At 44.4% G+C, this 13,767-nt stretch overlaps 1 protein-coding gene across 1 annotated transcript in view; it reads left to right on the top strand.

Moving 5' to 3' along the window:
• Positions 1–205: 205 nt before the first annotated feature.
• Positions 206–13,767, top strand: part of nr5a5 (nuclear receptor subfamily 5, group A, member 5) — a 33,784-nt gene continuing 20,222 nt past the window's right edge. Inside the window, exons 1-4 of the mRNA XM_060942572.1 lie at positions 206–429; positions 7,589–7,704; positions 9,192–9,333; positions 12,335–13,053. Of these exons, the coding sequence (XP_060798555.1) occupies positions 330–429; positions 7,589–7,704; positions 9,192–9,333; positions 12,335–13,053 (1,077 nt within the window). The 5' untranslated portion in view covers positions 206–329. The remainder of the gene's footprint in view (positions 430–7,588; positions 7,705–9,191; positions 9,334–12,334; positions 13,054–13,767) is intronic.

Here is a 13,767-nt window from a genome sequence, read left to right as displayed (position 1 = left end):
TAAAAATACACTTCCTGTCACTGTAGTAGCAAAAAAGAAAGTAAATACAAAAAGGACAAAATGTGCAAACAATATATATACAGGTTTGTGTAATGGCACGATACTAACTAGTACAGGAATGTGGAATGTGCCGTAATACCAGTGATTTTGTGTTACACTGACTGTGAGACTTTTTCCTCTGCAGGCTCTGAAGGTGTGCCAGAGACAGGTTTATTACCCTCAGACTGGAGCAAAGTCCTCAGCAGGCCTCCACACTGCACCAGCTGTTCTGCACTTACTTCAGCCTGTCTCTGTCTTCGTCCCCAGGGATACCCCCTCTCGCCTCAACCATGAATATTTCAGATTTTTACCCAGAGACCCCCCAGCCCTCAACCACACACCCTGCTGGAAACGTTCAGGACCTGACAATGCTGGAGGGACCATCAACCTGTAAGTGCACATTCATGTACCAGAGATTGTCTGATTTGGCACTGGAACTGATTGAACCATGTATTGTGCCATGTCAGAGTGGAATTTGAAATCGCCCATGCTGTGCTGTGCTGTGCTTTGATTTGATTTGGTTCATTCTGATTGAAAGCCATTCATTAAAGACTCGATATATAGGTTTAATTTTTTTTTCCAGGCAAATTTACTGGCATCACACTTTTAATGCTCAAGCAGTATTTTAAAAAATTTTTCAAAAGAAAATCTGATATTTCTAATGTGTTTAAATAAAGTAATAACCAAAATGAGTGATTACAAAATTAAACCTCTTGTTATCATTAATACTTAGCATTTCTATGTACAGTTTCCCTCAATAACATTCATTTCATATTCGTTAAACTATGCTAAATTATATCAAAATAGGTTCTAAAGTTATACTATTTTACTGAATAATAATTTTTTAAGGATCTACAGTGCCTTGAAAAAGTATTCATACCACTTGAACTTTTTCACATTTTTCCACCTTACAACCACGAACTTAAAAGTTTTTTATTGAGATTTTATGTGATAGACCAACACAGAGTAGCACATAATTGTGAAGTGAAACGAAAATGATAAATGGTCTTCAAAATTTTAAACAAATAAAAATCTGAAAAATGTGGTGTGCATTAGTATTCAGCCCCCTGTACTCTGATACCTCTAAATACAATCCAGTGCAATCAATTGCCTTCAGAAGTCATCTAATTATTAATAGAGTCCTACTGTGTGTAATTTACTCTCAGCATAAATACACTTGTTCTGTGAAGGCCTCAGTGGTTTGTTAGAGAACACTGAAGAACAAACAGCATCATGAAGACCAAAGAACTCACCAGACAGGTCAGGGATAAAGTTCTGGAGAAGTTTAAAGCAGGGTTAGGTTATTAAAAAATATCCCAAGCTCTGAACATCTCAAGAAGCACTGTTCAATCCATCATTCAAAAATGGAAAAAGTATGGCACAACTGCAAACCTACCAAGACATGGCCGTCCACCTAAACTGACAGAGCGAGCAAGGAGAGCACTGGTCAGAGAAGCAGCCAAGAGGTCCATGATCACTCTGGAGGAGCTGCAGAAATCCACAGCTCAGGTGGGAGAATCTGTGCACAGGACAACTATAAGTCGTACACTCCACAAATCTGGCCTTTTTGGAAGAGTGGCAAGAAGAAAGCCATTGTTGAAAGACAGGCATAAGAAGTCCTGTTTGCAGTTTGCCAGAAGCCATGTAGGGGACACAGCAAACATGTGGAAGAAGGTGCTTTGGTCAGATGAGACCAAAGTTGAACTTTTTGGCCTAAATGCAAAGCGCTATGTGTGGCAGAAAACTAACACTGCTCATCACCCTGCACACACCATCCCCACTGTGAAACATGGTGGTGGCAGCATCATGCTATGGGGATGCTTTTCTTCAGCAGGGACAGGGAAGCTGGTCAGAGTTGATGGGAAGATGGATGGAGCTAAATACAGGGCAATCCTGGAAGAAAACCTGTTGGAGGCTGCAAAAGACTTGAGACTGGGAAGGAGATTCACCTTCCAGCAAGACAATGACCCTAAACATACAGCCAGAGCTACAATGGAATGGTTTAGATCAAAGAATATTCATGTGTTAGAATGGCGCAGTCAAAGTCCAGACCTAAATCCCACTGAGCATCTGTGGCAAGACTTGAAAATTGCTGTTCGCAGATGCTCTCCATCCAATCTGGCTGAGCTTGAGCTATTTTGCAAAGAAGAATGGGCAAAAATTTCAATGTCTAGCTGTGCAAAGCTGGTAGAGACATACAACAAAAGACTTGCAGCTGTAATTGCAGCAAAAGGTGGCTTTACAAAGTATTGATGCAGGGGGGCTGAATACTAATGCACATCACATTTTTCAGATTTTTATTTGTTTAAAATTTTGAAGACCATTTATCATTTTCGGGCGGCATGATGGTGTAGTGGTTCGCGCTGTCGCCTCACAGCAAGAAGGTCTTGGTTCGAGCCCCGTGGCCAGCGAGGGCCTTTCTGTGCGGAGTTTGCATGTTGTCCGCGTGGGTTTCCTCCGGGTGCTCCGGTTTCCCCCACAGTCCAAAGACATGCAGGTTAGGTTAACTGGTGACTCTAAATTGACCGTAGGTGTGAGTGTGAATGGTTGTCTGTGTCTATGTGTCAGCCCTGTGATGACCTGGCGACTTGTCCAGGGTGTACCCCGTAGTCAGCTGGGATAGGCTCCAGCTTGCCTGTGACCCTGTAGAAGGATAAAGCGGCTAGAGATAATGAGATGAGATTTATCATTTTCGTTTCACTTCACAATTATGTGCTACTCTGTGTTGGTCTATCACATAAAATCTCAATAAAAAACTTATAAGTTCATGGTTGTAAGGTGGAAAAATGTGAAAAAGTTCAAGGGGGTACAGTATGAATACTTTTTCAAGGCACTGTAATTGAAAAGCAGATCCAATGTATGAAAGTTACATTTAAATAAGTCAATAATTTGATATTGACTGAGTTTAAGTGATTTATTGTTGTAGTATTGTGTTTAATTAAAACAAAAACGTGTTAGGTTACACCTCTTTCAGTTGGAATGACGGACACGGAGGATTGACAGGCACTGACTCCACGTCTTCTTTACTGAAATTGACAGAAACAGAGGCCACACCTCCTTCACTGGAACTTTTTGAAACAGAGGCCACGCCTCATTCCCTGGAACTGACAGGAATAGAGGCCACACCTCCTTCATTGGGATTGATAGACACAGAGGCCAGACCTCCTTCACTCAGACTGACAGACACAGAGACCATGCCTCCTTCACTGAGACTGAGAGAAATGGAGGCCACACCTCCTTTGTTGGAACTGATAGAAATGGAGGCAATGCCTAAGGGGCATGGGGGCATGGGGCGCTGTGTGAGACGGCTGCCTCTCCAGTAGCTCTGTAGTTTTTAGCTCTTTTAACCTCTTTTTTCCCACCTTTTTACTTTCTGCTCTTCTTACGAAGACATAATGTGTTTTTCTTCATATCCCATGGATATTTTTAACTTTAACACGCAACCAGGAGCCAGTTTTCTCTCTTATTCGAGAGAGGAGCTGCTGGCCCTGAAAACAATGGGACGAGCCGGGATATGACACCCCATCCCAGTGGAGCTGAGGAGGAAACCCAGGGGCTGCAAAGCCAGGGCTAAGCTAAAGGCTAGGCTAGCGGACAACCGGCAGCACTACAAACCATCCATTCCCTCCATTATCATGGGGAATGTGAACTCGCTGACGAATAAGGTCGACGAGCTATCCACACTGAACAACCAGCGGATTTACCGGGAGAGCAGCTTATTTATTTTTATGGCGACATGGCTAACATACCTTGTACCGGATGCTAACATGGACCTGCAGGGATTCACTGCTGTGAGAGCCGACAGAGACACTATAGCATGCGGGAAAGGCAAAGGTGGGGGACTCATCATTTACATGAACAACCGCTGGTGTAACCTGGGACATATCTCCATAAAGACAGGCTTATGTTGCCCGGACTTGGAGCTGCTAGCCATTAGCCTGCGGCCATATTATCTGCTGAGGGAGTTCAGTCACGTGATCACCATCTGTGTTTACATCCCTCCGAGGGCAGATGCAGCCGCTGCATGTGAGAGGATTCACTCTGTCACAACAAGGCTGCAGACACAGCACCCTGAGGCATTTATCATAATTTCTGGGGACTTTAATCATGCTACTTTGGACTCTATTTTGGCTGCTTTTTACCAGGCTGTGGACTGTCCAACTAGGAACAACAGGATAATTGACTTGCTGTATGCTAATGTGAGGGATGCATACAGAGTCACATCCCTCTCCCCACTAGGGAAGTCTGACCACAACCTGGTTCATCTACAGCCGAAGTATACCCCCCTGGTCCAAAGGCAGCCTGCAACAACTAGCTCCATAAGGAGGTGGTCCCCTGAAATGGAAGATGCCCTCAGAGACTGCTTTGACACCACAGACTGGGATGTGCTGCTTAGCCCACACTGTGAGGACATAGGGGGGCTGACACACTGTCTGACAGATTACCTCAACTTCTGTACAGACATGGTTTCCCCCACTAAGACTCTACGGTGTTACCCTAGTAACAAGCCATGGGTAACACAGGAAGTCAAAGCTGTCCTCAACAGGAAGAAGGCCGCCTTCAGGAACAGGGACAGGGAGGTGATGAAAGCAGCACAGCAGGAGGTGAAACGCTGCGTGAGGGAAGCTAAGGACGGCTACAGGAGAAAGGTGGAGCAGAAGCTGAAGGAGAACAGCATGTGGGAGGTCTGGGAAGGTGTGAAAACCATCACAGGCCACAACACAAAGACCAGAGTCATTGAGGGGACAGTGGAGAGGGCAAACGAGTTGAATGACTTCTTCAACCGGTTCAACCAGCCCATGTCCCCCCCACCCTCACTGCAGCCATCTCTCCTTCTTCCCTCAACACACCTCCACCCAGTCATCGCAGCAGCCCCCTCTCCCCCCCCACCTCAACACAGACTCCTCCATGCATTACTGCAGACCAGGTCAGAGGTCAACTGAGGAAGCTTCACCCCAGGAAAGCAGCAGGCCCGGACAAGGTGTGTCCCCGACTACTTAAGACCTGCGCTGCTGAACTGGGTGAACCACTCCAACGCATTTTCAACCTCAGCCTGCAGCTGGGGAGAGTGCCCATCCTCTGGAAGACATCATGCATCATTCCAGTTCCCAAGAAGAACCGTCCCAGTGAGCTGAACGACTTCCGACCGGTGGCACTCACTTCACATCTGATGAAGACGTTGGAGTGGCTCTTCTTCAGCCTCCTCAGACCCCAAGTGCAACATGCCCAGGACTGTCTGCAGTTTGCGTACCGGGCAGGTATTTGTGTGGAAGACACCATCCTCTACCTGCTACACCGAGCCCACTCGCATCTGGATAAGGGAAATGGCACAGCGAGGATCCTCTTCTTGGACTTCTTTTTTTTTTTTTTAAAGATTTTTTGGGGGGGCTTTTTTCACCTTTATTGGATAGGACAGTGTAGAGACAGGAAATGAGCGGGAGAGAGAGATGGGGAGGGATCGGGAAATGACCTCAGGTTGGAATTGAACCCGGGTCCCCGGATTTATGGTATGGTGCCTTATCCACCTGAGCCATGATGCCCCCCTCTTCTTGGACTTCTTGAGTGCCTTCAACACCATCCAGCCCCTTATGCTTCAGGACAAACTGAACAGGATGCGAGTGGACCCCTGCCTGGTCACCTGGATCTCCAGCTACCTCACCAACAGGCCGCAGTACATCAGGCTGAAGGACATCACGTCTGACACTGTGATTAGCAGCACCAGAGCACCCCAGGGCATGGTGCTGGCCCCTCTTCTCTTCACCCTGTACACCGCGGACTTCTGCTACAACTCGGAGCTGTGTCACATTCAGAAGTTCGACAATGACACAGCCATCGTGGGGTGTATCAGGGACGACAGAGAGGAGGAGTATAGGAGCCTGGTAAGGGACTTTGCCGTTTGGTGCAACAGGAACCATCTGCAGCTCAACACGTCGAAGACCAAGGAGCTGGTCATTGACTTTGGGAGGTCCAGACCAAGGTCATGACCAGTTCTGATCGAGGGAGTCAAGGTGGAGGCTGTGGGTTCCTACAAGTACCTCAGACTGTGGCTGGACAGCAAGCTGAACTGGACTTGCAACACCAACCACCTGTACAGGAAGGGACAGAGCAGGCTGTACTTACTGAGGAGGCTGTGGTCCTTTAACATCTGCAGGAAACTCCTGTGGATGTCCTATCAGTCCGTGGTCGCCAGTGTCCTGTTTTACACTGTGGTGTGCTGGGGGGGGGCAGCACATCCAAGAAGGACACATCCAGGCTGGACAAACTGATCAGGCTGGCCGGCTCTGTGGTCGTCATGAAGCTGGACTCTCTGGTGATGGTGGCAGAGAAGACGACTATGGACAAAATACTGAACATCATGGACAATGCCAGTCACCCTCTGCACACCGTCATCAGCAACCAGAGGAGCCTGTTCAGTGACAGAATGCTCCTTCCCAAGTGCAGGACTAACAGACTTAAAAACTCCTTTGTCCCTCATGCCATCAGACTGTACAACTCCTCTCTGGGGGGGTAACAGGAGGACAGAGGACGGGAAGGAGCAGTAGCCTAGCCTGACAATAAACAATACTGGACAATGTGCAATATAATGTGCAATACCTCTTCTGTTGGACTTTTTCCCCCTTCCTCTTCCCCATAGCTTATCTTATTCTTTTTTATATTTGTATATGCAAATACCTAATTTAATTTATCTAGGAGTTTTTCTCTATTTCTATTCTCTGTTTATCCTGTAATGATGCTACTGGAATTTTAATTTCCCTGAGGGAACCCACCCAAAGGGATCAATAAAGTTCTATCTAATCTAATCTAATCTAATCTAATCTAATCTAATCTAATCTAATCTAATCTAATCTAATCTAATCTAATCTAATCTAATCTAATCTAATCTAATCTAATCTAATCTAATCTAATCTAATTCAATTCACTGGAACTGACAGGAATAGAGGCCATACCTTGCTTCACTCAGATTGACAGACACAGAGGCCAACATCTCCTTCACTCAGATTGACAGACACAAAGGCCACACCTCCTTCACTGGGATTGACAGAAACAAAGGCCGCACCTAATTCACTAGGATTGACAGACACAGAAGCCACGCCCACATTATTGGTCCTGACAGTCACAGATGACACACCTTCTTCCACATTTCCAGGACTGGAAGATGCAGACTCCACACCTCTTTCAGTTAGAGTGATGGACACACAGGCCACACCTTTACTGGGACTCATAACCACAGAGACAATAGTCATTTCATTGCAATTACTAGCCACAGAAGCCATGCTTCCTTCACTGAGGTCGATTAGCACACAGAGCACACCTCCAGGCACAGATGCCAGATCTTTGTTTGATAACATTTCTCAATAATAAAAAATATTTCAAACAACTTTTTCCTGATATACACTGCTCTGAATCCATGTAGTTGTATCGTAAATATTGAGATCGTTTCGTTATTTCACATCATTTATATCATTACTGTGAAACCATGTCATGTATTCTGAATGTTATAAAGAATGATTTTTGGTGTGATTTTTCTCTTTCCTGTTCTGTCTCACAGCTGGGGAGTTGAAGCCAGACCCTGATATTCAGGCAGAGTCAGAGGAAGCTTGTCCTGTGTGTGGTGACCGAGTGTCTGGATATCACTATGGACTACTGACCTGCGAGAGCTGCAAGGCAAGTCACATGACACATACACACACACACACGTATACACATAGAGGTGATTCAAAAAAAATAAAAGCACTCTACTTAATTGAGCAGTTTTTGACATAATTATTATTTACTAGTTACTGTTTGATCTCAAACGCATGAAGAAGAAACTTGTCCACTAATTAACTTTTGATGAGGCACACGTGTTAATTGAAAAGCATTCCAGGTGACTACCTCATGAAGCTGGTTAAGATAATACCAATTGTGTACAAAGCACCATCAAGGTAAACACTGGATACTTTGAAGAATCTAAACTATGAAAGACTACAAGCTGGCCTAGTGGTTAGTATGTCCGCCTCTTGACCAGGAGATCACAAGTTCTACTCACAGTTGGGTCATACCGACTACCATCTGGCAAGGCACGCTGCAATACAGATGTGAGTAGGGAGTTAAGCTCTCGCAGTTACCAGCTATGTGAGAGGCCAAGGGCTATAAGAAACAGAGATCAGCACCGCCCAATGCACCTCAAAAGACTGGTTAGTATTGGGACATGAAAGTGTCTGGAAAGACCAGGTAGGGGGGATCTTTTTTTGAAAATATGAAATATATATTTTGTTTTTGAACAATTTTTTTACCATATGATTCTGCATATGTTCCAGATGTTATTTCATAGTTTTGATGTCTTCAGTATTGTTCTACAATGAGTACCAGGGGTGTACATATTTTTGACTGGTACCAAATATTCCATGAAATCGAGTCATACATGAGCTGATTGCCGACGAGGCGTGTTGCACCAAGTTGTCTATAAACCATGTACGACCAGATTGAGAAACAGAGCATTTTTATTGTTATTTTTTGCAAATTCAATCAATAAAAACTTTATACAAAACATCCGACAAAATAATTTCTGCTTAGAATGTACATAAACCTGCATTCTTACCATCAAATTCCATATTTTGTTGCTTTTTTTTGTATTTTGGGGGGTTTTGTTTTCAAGTAGAGCTTTTATTTTGTCCTCAGTTGGTTCAGCAACACACTCCACCATTTTGTTTTTCTCTACTCACAGTATATAAGCTGATAGCCTAGTAGTAGAGTAGCCAATCAGAGCACGTGATTGCTCATATCCAGTGAATGTGGATAGAATAAATATATATATTTCTCTTTGGCCTGTAGTCATAATCATACCGTAATAGTCATAATTCATTACCTCCGGCAGTTACCATTGTCCTCCTTCGTACTTCCCTTATCACCTTTTCTCACTTTGACTTCCTGATAAGAAAGTCCTTATTATTTTGGTAGTAATATGTCAGCATCTACTGAAACAAACTCGTGTAAGTCATGGACATGCAGCTGTGTAGAGATGAGCTTCCTTTATGGTGGGCTTCTTGAGGTGTTCCTGTGTCTACTTCTCGCAGTACAGCTGTGGATTTTTCTTACCTATAGTATGTGATACAGCAATACAAGTGTTTATGAAGATATATCTCTTTCTCTCTCTCTGTCTCTTGCTTCAGGGCTTCTTCAAGCGCTCTGTGCAGAATAATAAGCACTACACCTGCACAGAGAGGCAGAGCTGCCCCATGGACCCAGCACAGAGGAAGAGATGCCCTTACTGCCGATTTCAGAAGTGCCTGGCTGTGGGCATGAAGAGAGAAGGTAGGTTATCCATTCCTGCATCTACACATGCACACACACACACACACACACACACACACACACACACACACACACACGGCAGTTGAGTGTGTAAATCAGGCTCACGGTATTCTTCATGCTAGGTGCTACATCATCATCTTAGGACCCTGAAAGACCAAGCTATTAAATCTGACTCATAGTTTTTGTGGTGCATCTGACACCATTTGAATTACCTGGGTATCATCAATGCCAACTAAGTACGCTGAACTTGTTGGAGATCAATGGAAGAGAGTTCCCAGATTGACTTTTCAGCCAAGTAAAGACAAGAACAGAAGTAAGCCAAAGGAAGTAGTTAGGAATATAGTTTGCTATATTTCTGCAAATAAATTGGCTAAGCAGGCCAAACAGACTCTAAGTGAGACGAGAAATGGTAGTTTATTTGATGACATATTTTGCTATGCTATTTAAGTAACAGTATTCAATTTGGGCAAAGTTCACAGTACATTGTTTGGATGCTATTACAGTGCATTGTGGGATTTCCTGAGTGCACTGAATGCTGGTCCTGTCCCAAAGCCCTGGGTCCTCATCCAACTTCACACTTTGATGATATCTTTGAGGTACAGACCTCGGACCTAGGAATCTAAGGCTTAAAGGGTGTCAAAGAAAGCAGTCAGGACAGTCCTAAAAAAAAAGTTGATCAGTACAAACTCTGAGTTTCATTACATATTCAAATGTTTGTGTAGAATATTCCATGATCTTCGAGCAAGCCCTAGTGGGGCTAATTAGCCCTAGCCATAACTTGTTCAGCACTTAGTGCTCAATCAAAGAAGAAGGAGCCTTGGAGTCACCAGGATGATGACAGAAACTTGTATGACTTAAAAGGTCAGAAGTAGGATATGGAGCAGGATCTTGTAGATTTCAGGACTGTAGTAGAAACTTGTAGACATCTATTCTGGTTGTGAAGCCCACAGACCTCAGGTTTGGTGCAGAAACTGACTGAACTCAGGATTTTTAAGCTTCAGGACTGGAGCAGGAGCATGAAGACCTCAAGAATGGATCAGGATCAGGTAGTCTCTAGGGTCTACAAGCTTCTGCAAAGTGTTTTTAAGCATTTCCTTTAATCTAAATAGCACAGTTGGTAGCAAGATCGCAAGTACGACATTTATGACAGGGCAATTCTCAACGAAATGGCAAACTGGTGAAAAATTTACTGAATATGTTTAAATATTACAATGATATTTGGTATTGTGGTTTTCCTTTTATTGACTACCAACACAGTTTAATGCCCCTCAATAGTCTGGAGAATTATTTATTGTTTGCGTGTCATTATGATCTGTTCCTAAAGAGGTGAAACAAGAGGTGATCATCAGTAGGCCTTGTTCCATGCCAGCTTGCTGTGTCATGGTCCTAAGTTTGGCGGTTGCCTTTGCCCTTGACGTCTGATACAAAGATAAGGGTGCTAGTGAGAGTTGAATAATTATGTGCTCCATTTATCTTTAAAGCCATAAAACAAGGGCACATTCAGATGGCAGAGATAAAGCAGCCAGATAATGTACTAGACAAAAAGCTTTTATTCACCAAGAAGATCATTTCAAGGTAGGTGAAGGATGTATGTAGCGTACATCTTGCCAAATTGTGACCATTTTTAGAGTCTATAACCAAAAAATCTATAAAACTAGCCTGGTGTTAGTGTTATGTAAGCGGGAGTGCTGTAGTCGAGTCACTAAACCTTGAGTCCAAGTCTAGTCTCAAGTCCTCAGTGTTCAAGTCCGAGTCAAGTCCAAGTCATTAAAGAAAATTTTGAGTTGTGTCCGAGTCTAGTCCGAGAATGAGACTCCAATCACATCGTTTGAAAGTGGCTGTTGCTGCCTTTATGTGAAAGTGTCTCTGCTACTGTGTTGGACTAACGTTACTGCTCGACTGCCCCATTTAAGTTAATAGGCTACAGATAAAAAGCTTGTTCATCGCTCAGCAAGCCCCGTCCACTATCAACGGAGCAATGAACATAGCACGTCACTTCCTTCTCTGGGTGGAGTCTTGCCAAGTGATGATTGAAGTTCGAGGTTGTCCCCGTCGTCTCCTCGAAAGTTCTTCTACATATGGAACACACAGCAGTGCATTTTTTCCCACTGCACAAGAAGTCTGTATAAACAAAGTGGACAATGCTAGCGGCGTCTCTCCAGGCATTTTAGCACCATTAACATTAGTTTGTTCCTCAACATGACATATGAACAGGTGAATGTGCATTATCTTGCATGAAATTAATACAAAAATTAATGTAGATATAAATATCTTGTGCCAAATTATTATGGCATGTTACAAAAAAAAAGAAAGAAAAAGTCCAAGTCTGAATCATCCGTGCTCAAGTCCAAGTCAAGAGTCCTTAATATTAGGACATGAGTCCTGGACTCGAGTACTACAAGCCTGATATGAGGTATGATGGCAATATTTGTCCCAACTGGTATTGGTATCAAGTTCCCCAGTTTGATCCTGAGCTTGGGTTACTGTGTGTGCGAATTTTCACGTTTTCCTTGATTTCATCTTGGTTCTCCAGTCCACATAATGAATGCACACTATTAGGTGGATTGACTACAGTAATTTACTCCAGATGTGAATGAGTATGTATGGCATCCCTTGAAGGGCTGGTATCCCATCCAGGGGGTACATTCCCATCTTGTGCCCAGTATAGGCGAAAGGCTCCAGATCAGCCACAACCCTGACCAGGATAAAGAGGTTACTGAAGATGTGTGAGTGAATGAATCAATTAACCAATCAATCAATGGATCTGGCTAGGTTTTTTTTTTAAAGCTTCAGTGTACATTTTTCTGGCCCTGAAGTTGAATCAAAGCCACCTGAAGCCCAGAAGAATCAAATGATGCTCATTTTCCATAAGTCAAGCCATGAGACAGATTTAACAGAGGACAGCTGTGGAATGGGAAGGGATTACTTATCATTACACTTCAGCTTTTAGTCAGAAGAAAGCTGTAAAAATATATGAACTGTTGTTATTTCATGTCCACAGCTGTGCGGGCAGACCGAATGAGGGGCGGACGAAACAAATTCGGACCTCTGTATCGACGGGACAAGCAACTGAAACAGCAGAGAGGAGGACATCACCAAGCAAACCCTGGTCCCTACAGGATCAAACTGGAAGGTCCACAAGCACCGTTACAGCCACATGAGTTCCACCTCCTGCCTGGTGCTTTCACAGTCCCGCGAGGCCCTGATCCTTTCCACCAATCACACGCTATTCCCCACAACATCAGCCAACCAGAGCTTATGGTTCTAAATTGCACATTAAGTAGAGACAGGGCATTGACTGCCCCCTCGCTCCCCTGTGCTGGACTCTACCATGGTTTCCCTCAGGATAAAAGAGAGATGCCTTTCAGCTATGGCCCTACTACATTGTGCACCATTTCCACACCCATGCTGACTCCCAGCTCCACCCACACACCGACGTCAACTCCTACACCAGACCCAACACCGTCTCCGTCCCTGACCCCAACCCTGATGTCTGACCCAACCTCGTCCAACACAAGCTTCCTGAGTGAGCTGCTGCAGGGAGAGCTGGAGGAGTCACAGGTCTGTTCACGAGTGGTGGCCAGCCTGCGGAGAGAGCAGGCCAACCGAGGGAAACACGACCGCCTCAACACCTTCAGCATCATGTGCAAAATGACTGACCAGACTCTGTTTGGACTGGTGGAGTGGGCGCGCAATTGTGCACTGTTTAAAGAACTCAAGGTAGTACTCGTCATCTTCTCTGTTGTCTTGTAAATGTGTTTAGCTGAGAAATTAGATATTAAGAGGAAGAAATATTGATATGTAAAGAAGGTTTAGGTTTTCTTATAAATATTTCATAGTATAACATTATTGTGGGCCGGCATGGTGGTGTAGTGGTTAGCACTGTCGCCTCACAGCAAGAAGGTCCTGGGTTCGAGCCCCGGGGCCGGCGAGGGCCTTTCTGTGTGGAGTTTGCATGTTCTCCCCGTGTCCGCGTGGGTTTCCTCCGGGTACTCCGGTTTCCCCCACAGTCCAAAGACATGCAGGTTAGGTTAACTGGTGACTCTAAATTGACCATAGGTGTGAATGTGAGTGTGAATGGTTGTCTGTGTCTATGTGTCAGCCCTGTGATGACCTGGCGACTTGTCCAGGGTGTACCCCGCCTCTTGCCCGTAGTCAGCTGGGATAGGCTCCAGCTTCCCTGCGACCCTGTAGAAGGATAAAGCGGCTAGAGATAATGAGATGAGATGAGACATTATTGTAGATTGTTAAATAATTTTGGATTATAGAACTTTTTTAGGGTTTTTTTCAGCTTATGAACACTTTTTTTATGAAGCAATAAATTTAGAGCAAAATGGTCTCTGATCATATTTATTCATATTAATAGTTTTTGTGTGAGGGGCGGCACGGTGGCGTAGTGGTTAGTGCTGTCGCCTCACAGCAAGAAGGTCCGGG

The sequence above is a fragment of the Neoarius graeffei genome, chromosome 16, assembly GCF_027579695.1.
Source record: "Neoarius graeffei isolate fNeoGra1 chromosome 16, fNeoGra1.pri, whole genome shotgun sequence".
In the NCBI taxonomy this organism is placed as follows: Eukaryota; Metazoa; Chordata; class Actinopteri; order Siluriformes; family Ariidae; genus Neoarius; species Neoarius graeffei.
This window is presented reverse-complemented; position numbering and strand designations above follow the sequence as displayed.